The 24130-nt window shown below is 40.0% G+C and overlaps 3 protein-coding genes across 3 annotated transcripts in view; 1 reads left to right on the plus strand and 2 right to left on the minus strand.

Moving 5' to 3' along the window:
• Positions 1 to 18265, minus strand: part of stra6 (signaling receptor and transporter of retinol STRA6) — a 63323-nt gene extending 45058 nt beyond the window's left edge. The window contains exon 1 of the mRNA XM_039615207.1: positions 18066 to 18265. The gene's annotated coding sequence lies outside the window, so the exon portion shown is untranslated. The remainder of the gene's footprint in view (positions 1 to 18065) is intronic.
• Positions 12014 to 21121, plus strand: ccdc33 (coiled-coil domain containing 33). Its single transcript, XM_039615209.1, has 11 exons — positions 12014 to 12073; positions 15445 to 15650; positions 15748 to 15811; positions 18307 to 18502; positions 19657 to 19745; positions 19846 to 19980; positions 20094 to 20184; positions 20268 to 20386; positions 20496 to 20561; positions 20646 to 20762; positions 20854 to 21121. Exons 1-11 carry the CDS (start codon positions 12023 to 12025, stop codon positions 20923 to 20925), a joined length of 1206 nt encoding a protein of 401 aa, XP_039471143.1. The 5' UTR covers positions 12014 to 12022; the 3' UTR covers positions 20926 to 21121.
• LOC116326291 (cholesterol side-chain cleavage enzyme, mitochondrial) lies at positions 21039 to 24062 on the minus strand. Its single transcript, XM_031747501.2, has 9 exons — positions 23623 to 24062; positions 23296 to 23451; positions 22970 to 23169; positions 22651 to 22854; positions 22386 to 22546; positions 22132 to 22298; positions 21918 to 21996; positions 21614 to 21805; positions 21039 to 21527 (listed from the first exon to the last, which is right to left on the minus strand). Exons 1-9 carry the CDS (start codon positions 23892 to 23894, stop codon positions 21405 to 21407), a joined length of 1554 nt encoding a protein of 517 aa, XP_031603361.1. The 5' UTR covers positions 23895 to 24062; the 3' UTR covers positions 21039 to 21404.
• Between the last annotated feature and the right edge of the window lie 68 nt (positions 24063 to 24130).

Consider the following 24130-nt stretch of genomic DNA (forward strand, 5'->3'; position numbering starts at 1 on the left):
AAACTCCATATATCAAATATCAAAAGCATTATGTTTAGTCACAACTAGTCAAAACATTGTTTTCTTTCTTTCTTTTCTAATTATATATATATATATATATATATATATATATATATATATATATATATATATATATATATACATATATATGAACAGTTGTAAGCATTGTAACTCTTGCATGAATCAGAATCTTGTACACAGCCAGCAATCACTGTCATAAGTCACGTCCACACACTTGCAGTCACAGGCCTTCCTTCTTAGCTCAATTACTAAAAAAAATAAAAAACAGAAGCATGCCACTTGCCTTGAGAGGGTACTAAACATATTTTATTGCTCTTTAATAATTGCCTTTTCAACATTGTTATCTTAATGCACCCACTTTTACAGGATCTAAGGGGAAAAAACATTTACTAGCTCTCAGGAGCAGAGTGGCAATCTTGGATGTGATGTGTCTCACCAACTATGTGCTCAGTCTGCCTTTGGCCTGCTGTTTGGCTCCTTTATGAGACCTGATTCATTGGCAAGGTGCAGCAGTATTATATTAATAGATCTCTGTTGAACCAGAATGGCTCTCTTGTGTGCCACATTCATAAGTTTTATGTTCCTGGACAATAACCTCTAAAAAAAATATTCTCCTGACTGTCTTGTTGCAAATAACTGTAGATGTGCGCAGGATTTATTACAATCAGAAGTGCTTGTTTTTACATTTCAAAATAAAATTCTAAACCTTGTGCTCAAGGTCAGAATGTACAACTGCATAGAGGAGGGGCTTATACATAATATATACAATATACTGTTAATTAGCACTAACAGGAAAGGATGCCCCCAGATTTCCCCTGATTTTGGTCTCATTTGCATAAATATAATGGGGCACAAGAGAGTGTAAAACCCGACGTCTGTCCTCCCCAAGGGGAGGAGGAGAGGTGTTAGTACGATCTGGGTGCACAAGTGATAATTGTTAGAGCTGTTATTCTGACGCTCAGACCATAAACTACACAATGTGAACAAAGACTGGGTAATATCTCTGGTTAGTTATCTAGATTTCTTTCATATATGCACACTTATTTATATTCAGATTGGCAAATGGGCTGTTTCCGCTGCATTTATTGGGGAGAGTGGAAATAAGAATTTGTTTTAAAACAAGTACACTTCCACAATATGTGTAATGCTAATGAAAATGGACTCTGATCAAATGCCATATCTTTGCATATACATGTAAAAGGTTTTGACATAAGAATCTAACACTTGTTTTGCCCAAAACGAGGAATCATTACAGAAGAGTTGAATGATGGTGGGATATGGGGGGTTGGGGACTGATTTAAGGGAGTGGTGATACATTATTCACATGGGTGGGGGTGCGGGGGGCCTTAAGTGCCAAATTAATTTGTTTTTTCTTTCCAGTTGGACGGCAGTATAAATGGGCGCTGTCAGTCGTGCAGTAAAGTGCTGCGCATTCATTTAGACAAGTGTTATTGCTGCACTGGAGCAATACGGTTTTAGCAAAGCAGGCCAGCCTGGTGGGTGGAAGCTGTGTAATTATCTTTGGTTCCTATGATGGCAATCATTGCTAAAACAGCCAAGTGGTCCCAGAGCACAGCAGGTGTGACTGTCAGACTGCAGGTTGGTGAGACTGTCAGCAGATGTGAGTGCACATGAGCACCTTATTTGAAGACAGAGAAGACTACTGTCTACATTTGTCTTTGATGGCAAAGGTACACTCATAATTATTTGTAAGGACAGATTCAAATAAAATCTGATTTATTACTTAGTGTTCAAAAAGTCACGAAAACGAAGTCTCCTAAGAGACCAGACATCATATATCACAAAGTGGATCCCATCTAATTACTCCTATACCCCCAGCAAAACCATATTTTAAGCTTGCCATCTTTCCTACCTCTGTATAATGATCTTAAAACATAGTTTCGAGCAGATTAATGTTGACAGATATGGTGCAGATTAAAGTGAGCCCAGCAGATGTTTCATTTTTTTCCTCCTTTAAAATTCTGCCATTACTACTAAGCAAGTCTGACAACGTGCAAATACAGAAACACAGACATCTGCTGCGTTTCAAAGGAACAGGGGAACGTAAAATGAATACTGATGTTGCTGGGCTGCATTTATCTGCCTGACATTCAAAAGCGCTAAATGCTCTGTTTGTTCTCTGTTGCACAGAAGAAACTTTGAAACCTGTCATACTTTCAGTGGTGTGGGTCAGACAGATGTTTGCCAAGAGATATGGATGTTATTGATGCTCTCACACAGCTTGGACTGTCAGAGATATTGAGACCAGTTTCCTATTCTGACTGCCTTGAGTTGGTTCAGCTACTATGGACAGTCAGTAACATGAATGATGTTAACTGGTAATACACTCTAAATGTAAAATATAGGAAATGGAGGTTGGACCTATAGACTTTATCCTTTATAAATGGTGGACCAAGCCAGAGTGCATGCACTGCCCACTGGACTCACATTTTGAAGCCTTCGCTCTAGCTTTATGAATATCGGCAAGTTAACGGCAGCAGTTTGGGCCAGAGGATGGACTTCTAATACAGGGGTGTCCAAATCCAGGCCTCAAGGGCCGGTGTCCTGCAGGTTTTAGATCTCACCCTGGGTCAGCACACCTGAATCAAATGATTAGTTCATTACCAGGCCTCTGGAGAACTTCAAGACATGTTGAGGAGGTAATTTAGCCATTTAAATCAGCTGTACTGGATCAAGGACACATCTAAAACCTGCAGGACACCAGCCCTCGAGGCCTGGATTTGGACACCCCTGTTCTAATACATACACAATTGCTAATAAGTGCAAAGTAACATACAAACATTTTTCTATCATTTTCACTCACAAAAACTCCAATTGCATGTTTCAGATCATCAAACAAATTTTAATATTAGACAAAGATGTTAGCAAGATGTAAATGAATTTTGTCTTGGGGATAATGAAGGTGCTTTTTGGCAAATGTGAGACGAGCCTTTGTGTTCTTTTTGTACAGTAGTCGCTTTTTCCTTGGAACTCTCCCATGGATGCCATTTTTGCCCAGTCTGTTTCTTATTCTTGGATCATCAGCTCTAACCTTAACTGAGAGAAGTGAGGCCTGCAGTTCTTTAGATTTTGTTCTGGGTTAACATTGTTTTAGATCTTTTACCGTACTTCCCTTTTTGTCAGACAGGTTCTATTTAAGTGATTTTTTGATTCAACAGGTCTCTCAGTTATCAGGCCCTGGCGTGTCTATTAAAACTGAGATCAGCTTTCCAGAAAATTTGGTTACAGTTAATTCATGATTTAACAAGATTGAAAATCACTTTTTCACACAGGGCCAGGCACGTGTGGACAGCTTTTTTCCCCTAAATTAAATCATCATTTAAAAACTACATTTTGTATTTATTCAGGTAAACGTTGTCTAATATTTAACTCATTCAAGTGTTTCAAATATACAAAGAAAAACATGAACTCAGGACGAGGGACATATGCACTGTTGTACAATTAACCACACAGCTCCTCACTGCTCCAAAAGGCACCAACACAGTCAAGAGGTCTAGACCAGTTGTATCCCTAATAATGCGTTGTTTTCAGCCTTGATTGGCTTTGGGAGCCTGCCTCAAGTGGTCATTCAGGGAATGGCAGTTTTTGGCATGTTCTGTTGGCTTCGTTTTTCAGCCCTGAAGGTTAGCACTTGGTTGTTCTTGATCAGTCTGCTCTCCAAATACTCACCAGCACAATGAACAGCAAAATAAGTGTACACTTTGCTTTGCTTTGCTTTTTTTAAAATCTTTTTTTTTCCTCACTCCAGCCCGAGTCAGAAGAAAATCTGTCCCTCCTCATATTTGTAAAGACACTGTTTGAGATGATCAACACTCACTCAGCTGACTAATGAGGTGGATTCAGCATGGGCAAAGGGCTTGGTTGAATGTCTTTGTTAGACAGGCCTGCAGCCCCATTTCTTTTTCTTTTTTTTTTGCAGGCAGTTCCCAGGGGAGGCCTTGCAGACTGCCTAATTGAATCAAGTACATATGGTGCCTCCCCCTTTGCAGCTCGGCCCCTCCCTGAATGAGATGAGCGAGGAGGAGAGCTTCAGCTTTGATGCTTTTGTTCTTCTCAGCATCATGGACAGCTCTGGGGGGCTTCACTGCAACTAGTTGACTGGTGGATGGAGAGGCACGCCATCACTACAGTATGATGAATCCATTCTCCCAAAAATCCTGAAGCTGAAAATTGGTGTTTTAGACTGCAAATTTCTAGTCTAGCTTTGGACAGAAAGAGTTGACCCAATCAGAGAGATCCAAATATTCAACAGCCTATTTAACCTGTATGTGATGCAACCACATTATCACTCATGTGTCAGTGGGCAGGTGGCCCAGACAGGCAAAATAAACAACTGCCGATAAGATAAAGACATTGCTGTGTGACTGTGCATAACTTGGTGCCTTCCCTTGTATTTCAACAGCGACTGTTTCTGTTCTTCTTTAAACATGCCCAGGCATGGACTACATATCCTCAGCGTTCATCGCAGTTCAGCACCCTCAATTCAGAAAGACAGATTGGAGCTGTGCTTCCAGAAGAAGTCTGCTCATTAGATAGCCTCCAGATGCCAGGTTAATGAAGGATCCATTTGTGAGCCGGCATTTAAATTGCAAGACTCAGAACAGAGTATGTCCACGGTCCTGTCTCTGTGAAGCACAAAGCCTCCTCCTGCTGGCCGAGTGAAATTCCATTAATGTCATGTGATATATTTATTTACATAAACATGTCTCTTATACTCTGGCTGAACTTTTAAACTTTGATCCTGTAGTGTTTTTAAAGGGTGTTCTCCACTTGGCAATGGTAATAAAGGTATAAAGTATAGATCTTTGAGTGGTCACCTAATAAAAGCATTTAGTATATTTCCTGATTTGCTGGTGCAAAAAAATGTATCACCGTCATAAATTTTGAGCCTCCTTTTAGCAATGGTGCAGTTCATATTGAAAATAAAAAAAAAAAAAAAAAAAATACTCGTACTGGGTAAAAATAAGACACACAGATATTTTACTAGACTCCTTGTCAGCCAGTAACTCACTGATTAAGTCCTGCCTGGAAAGCACTACTCAAATGAACTTGGGTCAGCTATGTTCTAAGAGGCTAAAATGTAATTGAGGGGAACAGCTGGATTAGTCCTGGCAATGTATATCCGCTCCTAATGATATTAGATAGTAGTCTGGAGAATACCTTCCAGCACACAGCTCTCATTTTGATGAGCCACAGGAAGCCTGAACTGAGATATTTTCAATCTCAGATGAGGCTGGCGCTGGCTGTTAGGCTACCACGTTTTTCATTTCAAGCATATCAAGGTTACACAATCTCTGCACACTTTTATGAGATTGTTCTTTCCTAATCATGTTTGGATTCTTTAAATTATATGTATAATAACTTTATTTCCAGAAGTAACACACACATTGACTGTGTGCTGGGTTGAAAATACTGAACTGTCACATTTTCTCAGGCAGGAGCACCACGCCCAGCCCAGCTGTCTGCAAGTCCTGCAGCTAGGGTATCAGCATTTTGTGTTGGATGTATCTGATTAACATTAAGGTTCTACATACAACACTGTGGTCAAGTTACTAATTTAATGTCCATTACATGCATTCTTTATTGCTGGTACACTTCTAATCGTGGTGTTTTAAACTCCACATTGATTGCAAATCTACATGGGTTTTCAAAAGTCTTTTGACTGCAACTGATCAATATCCACTCTGAGTACAAATTTCAAATTCATCAGGCCTCCTTATATGGTATTGATTTTTGTGCAATGGCTCCTCTGAAAAGAATCGGATTACTTTCCCCCCCATCAGCCAGAACAAACAGAAGCCTGATATGCAGTCAGGTAGAGCTGCTGTGCTTTTGTACCTCTGCTTTTAATCTTTGTGCCATTTGAGGTAAATGAGCAAACACAGGCAAGAAGGAGACATGTTTTTTTTTCCTTTTTAAATTATTATTATTTGCCAGTAATTCTCCCCTATTGCAGACTTTTCCATTCATTTGCACACTTCTCTGTTCACTATCATCACTGCAATTATTTTGATAATGACAGTAAGCGTGGGTGACATGTTTTATGTATTTTTTTTTATTGAGCTGTGATAGTCCCCACAGGCTGGACCCTGGGTTCATACATGTAGCATAATGCATGCAGTCCTCCTCCTGCAGAGCTGCAGTGTACAGTAATTTCTGAGCGCCCTGCCGCCGGGCACTCTTGTGGTTTGAGAGCATCGCAGGCAGAATTGACGGGAAGTGTGGAACGAGTCCTGAATAGTAATGGCTTTACGGACAATTCTCAGACATTGCAGTTTAGACACAGCAGTGTGAGCGTCCTATTGAAGAGGCAGTCTCTCACTACTTCTCTCTCACAGAGGTTGCTGTAGTTGGTCAGCTGACAGGAGCTGAAGTGGGGTCACAGTGACATCTAGTGGCTTTTTGATGAGGCCAGAAAGACGCCTGGTGCCTTTGTGCTGTGCTAATTTTGCTTGTTTTTCTGTCGTGTGACAATTCTGTGCTGTGTTTCCAGCTTAATTTTTTAGAGGAAGCTATATTTTTCAGTCACTTCAAATCAACCTTGTAAACACTGTGTTTTTGTTTGTTTTTTTGCAGAGAGCACATTTATTATGATTATCTGCACAACCTTGACTGTCTGGTATGTTTTTGTGGGGGGGGTCCCTCAAATCCTTTTGTGATTTCCGTGCTTTGTCTGCATTGGTATGCAAGCACAGAGATTCCTTCTTTTTAACAGATAAAATGAAGGTGTGATGTAATCGATGAGACCGGCATATATGTGCAGGTCAAAACAGATGTGATACAAGCTGGCCTTGACAGACAAAAGCAAAAGCTGTGGAGCAAAGGAGGCATGTGTGGGAGGGCTGCTCATGAATGTGGGTGGTTCAGTCTGACTCTATATAAGAGCCGAGTGCTTTAAAGACCTTGAACACCGAAGGCCACTGCAGGCTGAGGTTCTAATGATAGCTATCGGGATGCTGCAAGCATGTGCTTACTGCTTGGAGTCAACAAGACTAGCCTTTTAATCTGTGCTGTGCTTCCAATTTTTAAAAACAATTATTTGACGTAATGATTTCCAGTTTAACGTACCTCACATAATTTAGTGCTCTGACCTAACTCTCAGTGATTGTAGTTTTTGCAGACAGCAGAGTCGTTAAGACAACGCTTGCCAGTCTTATTTATTGCTAATTCCCCAGCTGTTTACCTCAGTCTCCTGTTATTCTCTGATAAGGGCGGAGTGGGGATCCAGGGAGCTCGGCGGCTTCTGTCTGGCATGTAGGTTGGGCTGGACTGTTCTGTTTGAAGTGCCCGTATCTATATGCCACAGCTGGAGTAGAGTGTGTTGAGTAGATTTACAGCTATTCTCATATTCCCACCTCAGCTAAATGTGTAACCTCACAATCGTCTCTGAATACAGACTTGCTACTGCTACAGGCTTCTGGCAGTGTCAGCTATTGTCTACCTTGTCTTGTATCAGCTCAGCTCCAGCTAATGGACTATCATCATCCCATCTACGCTGTGCTGTCCATCAGGAGTTCTTTCTGAATAGCCTGGCCTGCTCATTAAAGATCAGATCTGTCCTGCACAGAAAAGGGTTGAGGGGTTAATGTCTCTATTCTGTGTTGTTATCTGATTTTAGAACCATAAACGGTGTACACAGAGCTCAGAATATCTCATGAGTCCCCCATGCCTTTGCTCTCCTTGGTTAGTATGAAGCTAATGTAGGTCTTAACCTGCTGATGGACCCCTAGCTAATGCCATTAAGTCCTTTACACATGATAAATGGTCTTTTCTGTGGTTGCGTAGATACAGTGACTGATGACTGGATACCAAACAGCACTCTAAATGTCTTTCTTCTCGACAGTAATGTACAGACTTGAATGGGAACAACTTATGTGGTTATCATTTGGGTCCATTGACCTTGTCTTTCATGGCACTTACTCTACCACCTTGTTCTCTCATGGGATGCAGGTCAGCGGCTTTCCTCCAGATATTCATCTCCTGACAGGATCCGGGCTGGAGCTTGATGTTTCCTTCTTAGCTGGTAATTGCATCAGTTGACTGACTGACGTCAATCTCATGAGTTTTGGGAAGAGGTGTGTGACTTGGTGTTGACATAATTGCATGATTTGCCTTCTCATTAAATAAATTCAAGGGACAGTTCTGCCAAAAACAGGCATGCCTAGGTCCCTCTCAGTTTCCATTACCCTTTTCAAAGCCTTAGACAGGATGTGGCGTGCTTTAAATTTTAAACAAAGATCTTGTTTGTTTGGTTCTTTCTAACCACATGTTTTCCAACTAGCTGGCCTACTCTAAGAAGGAATTTATTTTATTTATTTATTTATTATTTTTGGCAAAATCTACAAGTCTACAATCTATGGATTTAATCCCCAATACTGAAACACAATGTAAGTTTATGCACATCTCCTCTTCTTTCGCTCTTCAGGGGCCCCTTTTGGGTGCAAAAGCTAGCATTAGCATTTTGATGTTTCTTTGAACTATTCAACAGCGAGCTGCCTTCAGTAAATGTCAAACGTTGTGTTAGTCATTAAGCTTCAGTTGTATAGCATTTTTGAAAAGGTCATGCGGAACCAGTGGGGAAAAACTAGTCATGGATACTTGCTGTGTTGTAGCTGACTACCGACTTGTTCAGGTAAGGTTTTAGGGCTCGATTGGATCATTTTATTCTCCCCTGAGCCTAAATCACATTTCGTGTTTAGTAAATATTAAATAAAACTTATAGGAAAAATGAATTGGTTGTACAGCAATATATGAAATTCAGTGTTTCCCATTTGTTTTGTGTGCCTTCAAATATTAAATACATTTAAAAATCACTTTGTGTATTACTCTAATGATCCAAGTGATGAATCTTTTAGTGATTAAAGTGTGCTTTTCCTTATTTTTTTATATTACTACAACGATTATATTAAATATTAAACATGGGAAAGTGTCAAATAGTAAAGTGACCTTAATAATAAGTCCACCTTAAGTATTATAATTACATTTACATGTTTGTTTCTTTTCTGTTTGATAGAATACTACTTTTTTTTGCTGCATACATTTTAGACAGAATGGCCTACTATCTACTATAACATACATATATAAAACTACACATTATACTGTGTATGGTATAGTTCGTCCTATTGTTTGTGTGTAAATTAAAGAAGGTGAAACCACAATAGTCAATACAATTTATCAATATTCAATATATGGATATATATTATATGGAAGCCATATTTACCCCTTTTTTAAAATTCCTTTTTATTTATTTTTTCTCACACTCATCACCAACACAATTCATTATACCTAAAGTCAATTTTGCCTTTATATTCATACCTCCTTAATTTATGGAGTGCTGCAGTTTCACTGCAGTGTATCCTTAATTGACAGGAGTTGATTTACAGATAATCCTTGGCTTTGCTTTCGCTGTGAACCTCACAGGGAGTGGCAGTGGCTGTCAGCCACACATGCCCTTGAATCAGAGCTGCACACTGTCCTTGACACACACCCCACTCTCCATCCCTCTTGCCACTCTCTCCAATTTGCCATATTTTAAAAATCTTTATAACCACATAACCAGCTCGCCGCAGATGTGATTTTATTTTGCTGACAGGGCACAGATATGATTACATGCAGGGCGAAATGTAATTTCTTCTGCAAGACAATCAAGTGTTACCTGATCTAGTATTACCGTGTTATTGCTAATAGAAGCTCAATGCAGATCAGTTGTTACAATGTTGATTTAATTTTAATTTTTCTCAAATAAAATATCTCGTATGTATGTAATCATTGTTACAGCATTAAATTGTTGTCTCCAGATTTCTTTTGGTTAAATTTTAAAACAGGGCCCTAACGTTGATGAGGATGCACTCTCTGAGTTACCTTTTGGCTCAGCGCTACATTAAAATACATTTATTGTTTTTTGTGTTAATTTTGCAGATAAGCAACACACACTGTAAAAAATCTGTAAAAATACTTTCTGTATTTCTTTTATATATGTTGTTTTTATATTTTTTTTAATCACACATTGAATTTTACCATTTAGAGAAGTACCCATAAACTTTTGCTTAAAAAAAATAGGTTTCAACTTTTTTTTTTCGGCAGCAGAAAAAAAAAGTTTAAACTTTTTTATTTTTCAGTGTAATCCATGAAAATGTACCGTTATAGCATTTGTGTAGCCTTTTGGATTTCATTTCTGGTTTATAACTTATAAAGCATTTAAATGTGTCCTCTCTGCACATATTGGCCAAAGATTTATAATACCTATAATATGTGTTCGAAGCTGGGTGTCTATCAGTACTCAGATATCCTTTAGGTGGAAACCGAGAAGGATACATGAACTATAGTGTTTTAAACGGTAAAACATTTAATAACATTAGAATTGTTTCTATGTTAGTATTTCTTTCCTTTTTACTCAGAAGCTGAAGAGCCCGAACTGTTTCTGTAGAGAGTGAGACACACCAACGCATCCTGTCCTTTAAATTTCCTTCTTTCATTTCTGCTTTAGTTCTCCAACACCTCTTTTGCCTCTGTGTCCATTAACACATTGTAAGTATTTCCGCTTGGCCTGTCATAGTGACACGGGAAAAGCTGCAAAAAGATTGTAACTTAGGTAACAGGGACAATGGAAGGTGTTGAAGTCCGCTGTGGAAAAAGAGGGAAAAAGAGGAAAATCCAGGTCAGATGAAGGGTTGACAGGAAAAATAAAAGGTGGTGGATGGCAAATTTGGAATGAGGAGGTAGAAAAGGCTCCTGGGAACTGGCTGCCTGGCAGGCTAATTGAAGCTCTGTGTGGCAGCAGATTCAGAGCTGTCACTCCCATGAAGAGCGCATTGGCTACATTTTGCAGGCTATGTCCTGAATTCTGATGATGTTAGAGATAGCCCAGAGTGAAAAACCAACACTGTGTCACTCAGACCCCCACCCCCATCCCCACCGCCCGCACAGCACAGCACAGCGCAGCACACATCCCCCCGAAACATAGCTCTCCACAGATTATATGTAACACGGTCAGAAGCATTCTGAACACGAGCTGTGTCTACAAAGTGCAACATGTGAATATAAATTATTTAGTTGTAGGGATTTTCTAAATTTGTCGAGCAATCTCATACATGATAATGTGATATTAGAGTCCGCTGGAAGACTTTTCACTTCTGCAGGTTTTCCCTTGTTGGATTAGAAGAGATTATGTCTTCTAGCAGAGCACATAGCCAGAAGCACCCAGTGAATTATTCAACACAAATTTAGCCTAATATTTATCTAATAACCAAACACAGTAGAGCTTTTTTCATGGTAAGATACATGTTGTTATTAGGTTGGCTGTTATTTTCCTCATACTGACATGTTTGACTTTTCTAGCATATGGTATTGCACCAGTTGTCAGCTGAGGTGCAGTGTGATATCCCTATGGAAACAACATCATCTCTACAATATGACAGAGAATGAGAATGAGCGCTCTACGGCGTTTACCTTAATGATAATTCTTCATCTTTTCCTCCAAACACTTCATGCACATAGGAAACCTTTAGTTACTTAAGGGCTATAAATTCATGCTGGGGATTAGGTTAATTTATAACAAGGTAATAACAACACCCCATTTTCAGCAGTGGTGATTTAACTCCAGCATTAGGGCATTCTGTAGTTTCAAGGTACAGTATAGATACACCAAACCCCTTTTTCAGGCTAATATATTATTGAATAAAAAGTACTGATACATTTACATGTGCACTACTTTTATATTGCTGCTGGCAAAAGCTTGGTACATGAATACATTGTTTGTGTGAGTCTCTGAAGCCTCAGTGAATTAATGAGAAGAACTGAAGCCTCAACATTGTTTTTCTGTGAGTTCTGCTGAAACATGATATTAGAGCATTTTGTACATAGTGGGAATTCACTGCCTGTGAAGTCGCTAAGGTTTGTGTTGTGGTTACAAGCTGATTGATGTCAAAGCTCCAGCTTTCCCATTCACCACCAGTTAAAGGACTCTGACATTTTGTGTTGGATGAAGGCTTCAAAAAAGACAAAATCACTCAGCACACCTGCAGCTGTGCAGGTAGGTTCTGACACTGTGGAGGTATTTGCGTTAGTGGGAAAGTCAGTGGGAAGATAATGGATAATGACTCTATTTAATGCCATTTTTTTGAATTTGCGCTGCCAGGCAACTGCCATCATTGAAAGTGTACACTGTGTATGCAGCGCTCACACTTAAAGGACTTCAGGCCTATTGACAGAGAGCTCTCTAGTTATGGAGTGGGTAGTGTATGCCTACTGATGTAACAGCGTTTATATTCAAGTGATGAAGAGGCAGAATGGCCTCGCTCACAGTGCAGTGAGAAAGGTCATAGATACAATGTATTTTGATAAAAGCTTTCAGTGTATGTAAAAATGTTAGATAACATTAAATCTAACATTGTGGAAGTCATTTAGTCCTCCCATGGTGTCACGGGAAATTGTTCAGCATTTTCCATCGTACAGATAACAATGACCATTTGGCATCCCTTTGTGTTTTTTCAAAAGCTAGCTCTACATCTTTGGAGTTCCACTGATATCGCTGTTGTCTTTGTAATAATAGCAGTAACAGTTTTTACTTCACTTAAAAGTTTTACCTTTAAATGTTTACATTTCTATTTGACCAATTGGAATTCAATATCTAGGAAGTAGAGAACATGTTTTGGGGGGAAAACTTTTCTCATTGACACAAACTACTGATTAGATTTGATGAAGGTGACCACGATGATGGTGATGAAGAATGGGTTTTGTTTTGCTGAACTTCTGTTAGACCAGTTTTTTGCATACTATTATCTTCAATATCACAAATGCCTAATTTTGACACTTAGGAGGAATTCTGCTCCATTTAAAAAAAATGATAAATTACAGCCAAGACCAATCATAGATGGAGAGCCTATGAACCATGTTATACGCTTGTCAGTAGTGGACTCCTGAACCACGTCATTAAGTCATCAGTAACTCTAGTTAGCTTTATTCGCAAGGTGCCGTGAATACAAATTAGCACAATCCGGACAATTAACAATACTAATATTACATTATAAATTTATAAATAGGCCAACACCACAATCACTGCCTAGAGGTCCAGTCTATCCATCCATCCATTCCTTCACTCATCCATTAATTCATTAATTTTCTGATTATCTTTTCCGGGTTGTGGGGGGAGCAGTCTAAGCAAAGATGCCAAGACCTCTTTCCCCCCACCTACGTCTTTCACCTTCTCCAGGAAGACGACAAGGGATTCTCAAGCCACCCAACAGATGTAATCTCTCCAGCATGCTGAATCTGCCCTGGGACAACTTTTAAGTTCAAGCAGGCACCCAGGAGGCAACTAGCCAGAAGACTGAGCCAAATCATCTGGCTCCTTTTCTAAGCTCTTCCTAGATTTTTGAGACCCTCAGTCTTAATCTTAGGGAGAGCCCAGATACTCTTGGGAAAAAGCTCATTCTCGCTGCTTTTACCCATGATCTCATTCTTTTGGACCATGTCATCCTTAGAATGCAAAGTTCTGCCAGTGGTGAGAGGTGTGGATCTGCCAATTCATCCAACAAATCAGTTCCTCCCTCCATTAGGGTGTCCACCCAGCTATAAATGATGCAGTGACATAGTTGATCACTGACTTACGATCAAGGGTGTCCCAATGCCAAGTCCACAACACCCTTACAAACAGTCTGTGACTAATACTTCAGTGACTCATATAAGAAAAAGTTAAGTCATAGACATTATGGTGACATTATTCATTGTTTACTGAAGCCATGTTTTGAAGTCTCGAGTTGAACATTTTTGCCATCACCATGTAGAGCAGGGCGATATGACCAAAAATATTTATCACGATATACATTTGAAAATTTGTGATAACGATATAACTGACGATATAATTGACACTAGACAAAATACTTTACAACTCCACAACTGCATTAGTGCAAAAAAAAAACCCCATCAATGTATTTTCACTTAAACAAGCAGCTGTTTTTTATGTGCATTAAAGTTATATAAAAATTTAACAGTGCAAATGCAAATTCCTCGCTGACAGTTTAACCAAAAGGCATTTCCAGTGGAAATCGGCCGACATATCCTCAGCATGACCATGTATAATATCCACAAAACTTAAAAGAGGTTATACACACACAATACCGTAATATTATTTTAAAGCACAGTACGTATTACTCCACGAGGCTCCTGCCTACGATAGCCATAATGCTCCGACAATCCATCAAGCGGTGCAGGTTCGTAGCTTAGCAAAGTCGTACTAAAACATTTGACAGATTTTTGAGCGCTGTGTACGACATAAAATCATTTCGAGGTCAGTAAACACAACCAGAATTCATACATAAGGCACACGGGATTATAAGGGGCACTGTCGATTTTCAGAAAAATCAAAGGTTTGATTTTAAGTGTGCCGTATTTTCCAAAGAACACGGTAATAACGACGGCCCGCTAGCATGCTCTACCAAAAATAGTGCTTTGTTGTGTATCTGACGGACGAAAGCTAAACCAGTTCCACACCACTGCAGTTGCACCATTTTTACAAACCAATTCTGGTTCATCCGTTCCATTCAACGATCCGCTTTCGCCCTTCTCATTCTCCGTCGCCGCCATGCTTTTTCCGCCATGTGCGTATGAAAACAAAGGCACTGCGCATGCGCGCTTTACCCATATTCTATCGCAATATTTCATTTTCTTATCGTTGCCCAACATTTTACCGGTATTACCGTGAACAGTATGATATGGCCCAGCCCTATCACCATGTTGATGTTCTGATACTGAACAAGACAAGCAAGAGGTGGATCTGACAAAGAAACCAAGGACACCACAACTGAGTAAAAACCTTTAACTGACAGGTCATTAGCCAGTGAGCATAATCCTCCTTTCTGACTCACAGAATGCCCACAATTTACAAAATAGACCTGAAACTACTGATTTAAAGTCTTTACCATGTGTTTTGACACCAGAGGAGTTGATAAAAAAAAGAATGCTGGTTTGAGGCACTTAAACTTTGGCTTCAGCTACTTTTATCTTTTACAGGGGCGAAGCCAAGTAAACTAGCTGCCTAGTTAGCATCTGTCATGCAGACTGGACCTATAAGCACTGATATAATTAGTGGACAAAGAATAATAAGAAAATAATTTTTGTCCAAAGCTCTAAATTTTTATCATAGGAGTTGCTTTTGGAGCCAACCTGAAGTGGCCAATCAAATAAGTACACATTTTGGGCACTTCAGGTTGGCTTATCATTTATTCTGAATAAGTTATGAGTTATGTTATGTTTCTGGGACAGTAAATGAGGTTAAAAGAGACCATTGGCATTTTAAGTGATGCTTGTTTGATATTCATACAGATTTTAACAACATATCTGTTTACAGCTTTGAGCAAGTTTGGAAATCATTTTTGACAGTCAGAAACAATATGTGCTCTACAGTTTCAGAGGGGAAAATACAATCTCCCATCTCATGATGCCCTGGCACAGATCCTACCAGATAATCAGCTGCTCCTCAACAGAGCGAAGACTGAGCTTCCAGGCACTGCCCAGCTAGACCAGAAGACTCCAGCTGAGATGACAGACTCCACCGAGAATGACAAACCTAACATAAACCGCACGTATCAAGTTCCTCATCCACACACGCGGTACGGTGCAAAAATATATGAGAAAGATTTATTTGATTTATTTTGAAAGTAAATGAAAGACTTAATTTTAGACTACAATTGTGTGTTCACGCTTTAGACCCCCTCTGCATGACTCTGAGGATGATCCCCACGTAGCAAAGATCTCTAACCTCCAAACAAAGGTGAATAGACATAATCTTAACTGTTCAATCAATCAGTGAGGCAATGCTATGTCATGTTTAGTTAGCGAACAGTGACACAGAGAGGCCAGTGGGATGGGAAGATGATGAAGCAAACAGTCACAGTTTGGAGATAAAATGAATACATTAACATTTCTCCTTGACTGTAATTGCACTGAAGGAGGATTAGGCTGATGAGGCTTAAAGTGTTCCAATAACATTTTGTTTTTTTAATATCTTGCCATTTTCTCCTGTTTTATTTACAGCCAGACTGTTATGTCTGCAGACTGGCTTAAATTCTGTATGTCTGTGGGTGTAGATTTTATATATGCCTAATTTATCAACGAGTATCAACTGGCTTTTTTCATTGCAAACGTGCATATTTAAAGTTTAATAGATAATGATTATTAACACTTTACATGCAAAATAATGTGGTTAATAAAATGCAGCCAAATGTGAAATCCTCATGTTTCAGTCGAGCTGTCACACATCTGTCCTGAAGTGACTTTATGCATGACATCAAACCTGTTTAATGGCTTCATATCATACAGAATAGAAGGGACCCAGCCAGAGACAGAGATTGCCTTTTATTTTCAATACATAAAAGGACTTTCCAGACTCATCACGGGGAGCTCTCCTTCACATCACTGCTTTGGGCCCCCAGCAGAGACGACATCTCATCTACAGTCATGATTGTCACCTCGTCCCTGCCCTTTCAATTAGATGCTCAATTTCACCCCTTGTGTCCCACGGGAGGCACAACAATACCATCCAAGATTGGAATCCCCTAATCGTCACCCCCCCTGCTCATACATACAGCTGGACCTGCCTCTTGTCTCCATTCAATTCTGGCTATTCAACTTGATAGAAGAGCATGTGACAGAACAATGGGTGCTACACGCTGCTAGACAACATCCAGGGGCCTTGTACAAAGAAATGCTTTGATAAAAAAGCTCTGCTCCCAGACTCATTTTGTCATCCTTTAAAGAAACAAATTTCTTTAAAGAATTTCCCAGAAATATATATTTTTTGCTCGCTTCTACAGAAATTCGGCTTTCAGAGAGGAACGTGTGTGCATGCATGACTAGACGACTAAAATTTGTGCAAAATCCCCGGTTAAATTTCCAATAACAAAACACCTTTACAGGATGGAGTGGTATGCCCTTATGAATTTGAGGAGCCAGAGTTATGAATACATTATACCAAACCTTAACCAATCAATTAGAGGAACATCCACCTCAATGGATTACATTCATTTTTGGCTTGCAGTAATACCCCGTGTCTCATGCTACATGCATATCTGAAAACCAGAAGTTACCAGTTATCCTATTTAAAACCAGTTCAAGCCTGTTCATCCCTTTTGCTGCTATAATTGTTTGCCTGTCTATGGTAATACATCCGGTATTACTCTCTTAAGACATGGGATTGAGGAGACATCTAGTGGTGGCGCTCGCTCATAACCACCTATTATCAAATTGTTTCAACAGGCCAGTGAATTTATTGTTGACACCAGTCAGTGCATGACAGTAAAATGCCACTATAAGCACTAAAAAGAATGGCATTTATTGATCTGACAGGCACTAATAAGGTTCAATGCAAGCAGTAGTAGACCAGTAGGACACAAGCAGGGAAAGAGAATTTTAAAAAATAACTATTTTCTGTTACCTACGTTGTAGAGGGTAACTTTGCCTCCACACCTAAACAGGAAAATGAGTAAAGTCATTGGTTACAGTGGGATTCGGCAGGTGGGGGGAATCCTAAGTTCTCTGTAGTGGCTCAGTGGGAAAAAGAATTCCAACTCATAATAATTAATGCGAGCGTCAGCAGATTTTCTTAGTGTACAGGCTGTGATCAGCTGACCTGCTGCTTTTATGGATTTACACAACTGAATTCAACAAGATGTTAGCAGTTTCACAAGCTACCATGGGTAATGTCCATCCCCTGACACTGACGCTATACTTTTTCTTTGATTTAACCCAATTCTAACCATAAGCACCACAGCCACTGTGAAACAGTCCAACACAGTGTGTTAATGCAAGCTAGCCTGTTTATCCTGGGCAAAATACCCAAAATATTCATGCAACATTTGAATGGCACAAAGTTAGTATAGCTTAGTTTGTTTCACAAAAATGAAAACACATAATTTAACAAAACACCTCATGCACAAATCCAATATGTAATTAAAAATTAAGACATTGCATATAAGCTTTAAATTTGCAGTTCATCAAAGTCACTAGAGTCACTGAGCACTCCTTACCTTTAAATACAACCTCTCTTCTTCCTCTCACGTCCTGTCTGTCTTCCTCCATCTTTCCTCCATCGCAATAAAATCTCATTGAATTTATTGCGCACTCTTTTCTCTCCCTAGGAAATCCAGACCTTTAGCTAGCGGTACAGTAACAGTAACAAAGTATTTGTACTTCATTACTTCTCACCCCTGCTTTTAAGCGTCTGAAAATGTTCTAATCTGAGACTTACAGGCACTCTTTCACCATCAGGAGATTGAAAACTATCGCTCAGCGTTGTCTAGGATGGCAGAAGACATAATAACACTTAGGACACAGGTGCTGTCTTTGGAAGCAGAAAACAGTCAGCTCCGCAGTGATCTGTCTCTGCAGCAGGACCTTGGACGAGATCTTCTGGCCGACACTGACATTGATGTCATGACCAAGGCTGAAATTGCTGACCGAATAGGTACAAAAGTAATATATCACCCTAACTTCACTCTCTGGTAGCTTACTTGTGGTTCACGGGTGGGGGGGCCTTTAAAAGTAGAGTTTATGTTTTAAAAGTAAAATGGGAGCCAGAGTCTTCAGCTTTCAGCTCGCTCTTCTGTGGAACCAGCTCCCAGTTTGAATTCAAGAGATATACACCCTCTCTGCTTTTAAGATTAGATTTAAAACTTTCCATTTCGCTTATATAGCTTATAAGTCATTAGCTTATAGTTGGGGCTGGATATGTGACCCTGAACTCTCCCTTAGTTATGGTGCAATAGGCCTAGGCTGCTGGGGGCTTCCCGTGATGCCATGAGTGTTTCTTCTTCACTCACTGGGTGTTTATACATCACTCTGCATTTCATCATTAGTTATTTGCCCTCTCATCATTTTTCCTTCCCAGTGTCGCCCATTACTTCTTCATAGGGGGTTTGTCTGATTGTTGGGATTTTCTCTGTGTTATTGTAGGGTCTTTGCCTTACAATATAAAGTCCCTTGAGTATGTTGTTGTATCATCTTGTCTCAGAGAAAAAATTTTAAAATCCTAAGAAGTTAAGAGCAAATAAAGGACTAGGTCGTGATCCACTCATGTCAGATAATTTACCACCCAGCTAGCTCTCTCTCAGTGCCGTAACGGACTTAAGGTCATTTCCTTGGCAGATGAAGTCATGACATCGAAGGCTGCTCAGCATGCGTTTGTTAATCCTTATGAGTGTCCATTCCCAGGCAGACTGTCATTTTGTGATAAGGAAGCTTATTTAGGCCATGGACCATGATAAGCTCCGTGTGTACTACAACCCTTATCTCCTGAAGGACAGTTTGTGGCCCTCGGTGAAAGGACGTTCCAGAAGGTCTCTTTGCTAACATCAAAAGCAAAAGGATAGGATTTAAGTCCCATCCCTCCGAAAGATCCAGTCAAATTCAAAAGTATATTGATGGATCTTTTGGTTATTATTGGTCCAAAGCACATGGCATAAAAATGACATGTTATTGAAACTAGTGTGAAATTTGAACTCATTACTTAGATATGTTCAGCGATCGAGTTTTTAAGTGAACGTACAAAAACACATTCCCTGTAAATAAGAGATGACAGACAGTTTCTGCAGTTCTGATGATTGTTCTGCTCTTTTTAAGCCACTCTAAAATTCAAGCTTGCCAGTGAAGTGAGTAAGGCCGCCACACAAAGGGACCGCATACAACATCTGCAGAACGAGCTGATCCGGGTTAGAAAACACACCACACATATTATGAATATTTTTTCGAACACATCTCAGGAAAGTGTCGGTCCATTGATTATATAACTCGTATCGTGTTTTTTTTTAGCAGAAAAATGATAGTGAGCAGGAGCTATTAAAGCTCCGCAGAGTCCTCCAGCAGGAGCAGAAGGATCTGCAGCATCACCAGAGTCACTTGGCAAAGATGGCAACTTTAGAGGCCACAGTGAAACAGCAGGGAGAGGTGAACAGTCTGTTACTAATCTAATTTCATGATACTGAATATGCTTCTCGTGTGACTAGCAGCTTATAATTCACATGGGGGGATATTTACATTTGTGCCATCCTTATTTTTAGGTCATAGAAAAAATGGAGAAAGCATTAGATGGAAAGCTCAGAGACAAGAATAGTCATCGTGGTGACAAAAGGCTGATGCTAATGGAAAGAGGTAAGTGCACCCAGTGGGAACAATTATGGTCACAAAAGCACTGGCACTGACTGGAGTGTCTGATCTCCTTTAATGCTGAGAAGATGGCCTTAAAAACAAGGAAATGAAATCAGCCTTGGCAGCAGAGAACGCCCGTCTCAGAAAAGAGCTGGAAAGGATTCACCAGCTGCCTGCACCACTCAAAACACAACAGTCAGACCAGGTACTTCTTAAACTCCTTAAATATTGCAAATTACTGTGATAGTATCCAAATTTTCCCTCTCAACTGCTGAAAGTGACACTTTTTTTCTTTTTTTTTCCTTTTTTCAAAGGAGGAATGGAGTTTACAACATAAATTGGAGAGGACTGAGGCACGAATCCAAACACTGGAAGCTCAGGTAAAGAAAATATAAATAAGATATACTTGGTCTAATTATTTTTTTCCTTATAAATATATATTTTTTTCTTTTGCATCTTTAAAGCTGGAGGAGAACGCTAAAGTATGGGGGAGAGAGAAGCAAGAAATGCTGACCAAACTGAGCGAGCACAGGCACGGCTTCATCCAAACATCCAAAGCAATCCTTCAAAATGTTCCTTCGGTCAGTCAGGCCTCACTCTTCGTACCTTAACGTATATAATTATGGTATGAGGGATTTAACATTCTCCCATACTGCGTGTTACTTCCTACAGCTCCTTATACCAGCAAAGAGGACAGCAGAAGCAAAACCTGTAAAAAGACCTGCAAATGAATTGAACTGTTGATGGCACACACAGAGTCTGTGGTTTAAAATGTAGATGTCATTCAAATGTAATGATTTAATCTGAAAAGTGTGTTTCAAATGTAAACCATAGACAATTACATATAAAAACAGATACTTTGTATCAGTTGTATTTTCTTTATTCATCATTGGTACATAAATGAACATTTTTTGCCAATTACAGGTGGAATAAATTTGCACAATGCATTCCTGATTTTTAGTATATTTCACACACAGAGTACATGTCCCTTAGTAATCACATTTTTCACTAAGCAATCTACAATATGTATCATTACTTTGTTGTCTAGCTATAGAAATACTGAGGTAAAAACTGAGGTTTACTGCACAGCTTTAGCTTATTCCTTCCTTCGTGTGTTTTTCTTGCTCTCCCTACAACTCTAAGGTACTCTAAGGAACATTTTCATTTGTTGTTCATATTGTGGAGTTTTGTGAAGCCGTTTACAGTTAATTTCATCAAACATGTTACTGACTTGCTTGTAGAGGTTTCAGTGTCAATATTATGGGCTTGTCTGGCAAGAGAATTAGCTCAAAGGTGCTCTGTACTTCCACATGTCGCTGTTTCTCCACTCTGAAGTTCTCGAGAATCTGCAAAGGTAACACAGGCAGTTTGTATGATGTCAGTCTGCCACATATATATGGAAATACTGCTGATTATTTTCTTAATATCTTACGTGGATAAGAAAGAGTTGCATCTCTGCTTCGGCTATTCTTCGTCCTAAACACTGACGGGGCCCAAAGCCGAAGCCCAGACTTCTGAAGTAGTGGGTCTCGGTCCTCAGCCAGCGAGAGGGCTGATACTGCTCCGGACGAAAAAACACCTTGGGGTCTCTTCCCATAGCATACAGCCCTAATTGGACCAGAGTCTGAATACGCATACAGACATATATAGACACAACAACATGCATGACAGTTGGCATGAAAATGGTCAAATACTCAAATATAAATACATCATTTATATGTTTTTGTGCCTCCTACCCCAGCTGGGATGTGATACTTTTGAATAATTATGTCTTCTGCTATGTATCTTTGCAAGCTCACTGCCACCGGATGCAACCTGAGACACAAAAAGAAAACCACTTTTATAAAAGAAACACAAACTAAGGAACTAAGAGAATTGCAAAAGTTCATGCTGATAAAATGTATCTTTTCTTGGCTTATCTTAAATGTCTTGAACAAGTGTTTCAGTCACCTGAGTGTTTCCTTCAGAGCACCTTTGACCAAAGGGATCCGCTTCAGCATCTCCAGCAAGTCTCCCTGACTTTCGGCCCGAGCTGCAGCCACCTCTGCCCTGAGCTCCTCCTGGAGGTTGGGGTGCCTGGCTAATTCATACATTGTCCACAGAAGCGTTATAGAAGTCTGTAACACAACCAGAAGCAGCCTTAAAAATCTGGATAACAGTCACACAATTCCTCATACTCTGAATTTTTCTTTTTTTCTCCTTACTGTATCTACTCCACCCGCCATCAGTTCAGTGACACTGGCTTTGATGTCTTCAATGGACAGCTTGTCCAGCATGAGCAGGCTTGCCAGGACTCCTGGGTATTTCTTTGGAGTGCCTGCATCCTGACGCAGCTTCCTGTAGATGTTCTGGATACAACGGTCCGCTGATGCAACGAAAGGATAGAAATGAAACAAGAAATTGCACCACAGTAAAAGCAAAAACTGTATTTTTAAATTTCAGAATTAATTTTCAACCTATGTGTCCCACCGTGGTTGAATATGCCATCCCAGGCCTCCACATGGTCCCGCCACACCTTTGACCCAGTCTGCTTCAAGAGAGCAGGAGGTATGTACAGCATGGGCGAAGTAGTCTTGAACATGAGGGTGATGCAGTCAATGAAATGCTGAGCTTCTGGGTCAATGTAGTCCAGCAACAAACCCAGACGCTCACCATACAGCACTGAGCTCACCGCTATATTGGACAAAACAAACATGAGATAGAAACAAGTGTGAACAAAGGTGTGATTGAGTAAAAAAAAAGGCAGGAATAATTAGAATTGAATATTAAAAATAAATGTTATTCTTACATTCTAATGCATATTTAAAGAGTTCTTGAGAGAGGTCAGTGGTCCACTTGTTCTGGCCAGTTCGCTTGATCTTTTTGTGAACTCTGGCCACAAAATCCTGGCCCACTTCATCCAGCAAAGGCACAAAGTTTTCCAGCATCTTCAAGGAAATCACCTCCTTGTTGAGAATCACGCGGTTCGATCGCCAGTCTTCTCCATTCCTGTTTGACAATCAGATTTTAAATTAAAAGTATTTAGCCAACACTGGTAATGCTTATTGAAAAGACTGGTTTTGTCAAAGTATCTGAATAGTGGAAGAGTTGGAAGAGGACAATAACAGGACGTACTTAAGAAGAACTCCATATTTGCGATTTCTGTAATCTCTGTATGATGTCCATGCTTCAACCTTCAGCCTTTTAGGATAATGGCCCTCTGCTTTGAAGAGGATGGCAGCATCCTCGGGGTTGATGATATTTACACTTTCATAATGACCTATTTTTTCTCTGCCATACAGAAAACAAGAAAAGAAATTGTGAGATCAACATTTGACCTTGGAAATTGTAGGTTACAGGTTTGTTTTTTTGTTTTCTAAAACCCATCATGTTTTTGGTCAGCCTTGTGCAGTAATTTTTTCATTTTATGTAGAATGAATCAAACAGCCTGGACTCCTTTACCTGTAAATGGGTCCAAAAGTGTTGAAGTTCTGCAACATGAGGCGGTGAAGGTTTCTGAAGCCATCCAACTTCCAGAAATTGTACAAGTTAGCCCAGCCATTCTTCCACAGTCCAGGAATCTCATTGAAAGGCCTGACGATGCTGCTGCTTTCCGAGTATGCCTGTCTGATCATCGGCATGCTGCTGCTGCAGCGCACACCTGATGCTGTCAGCTCCTCTGCCCAGCACAGAGGCAGCGTCACAGGGCTACGCCAAACACTCCACTTGGCCATTTCAACAACAAAAATGCTCACTCTGCTCTACCTACAGCAGCTACTCTGGCTCTGCCAAGGACATCTGGTGCAAAAAGAGGGAGGCGAGAGGCTGGTCTATAGAGTCGCCCCCCCTTTCTGCCCTAATCAAGGCTTTCTAGTTGAACCTCACAGAATAGACCAAAGAACGGTATGTCTGATTATGACAGAGCTCTGCCGCATTACTGAAGCTTTTATCTAGTTTCACGGCTCTTTTT

The sequence above is a fragment of the Oreochromis aureus genome, linkage group 7, assembly GCF_013358895.1.
Source record: "Oreochromis aureus strain Israel breed Guangdong linkage group 7, ZZ_aureus, whole genome shotgun sequence".
NCBI lineage: Eukaryota > Metazoa > Chordata > Actinopteri > Cichliformes > Cichlidae > Oreochromis > Oreochromis aureus.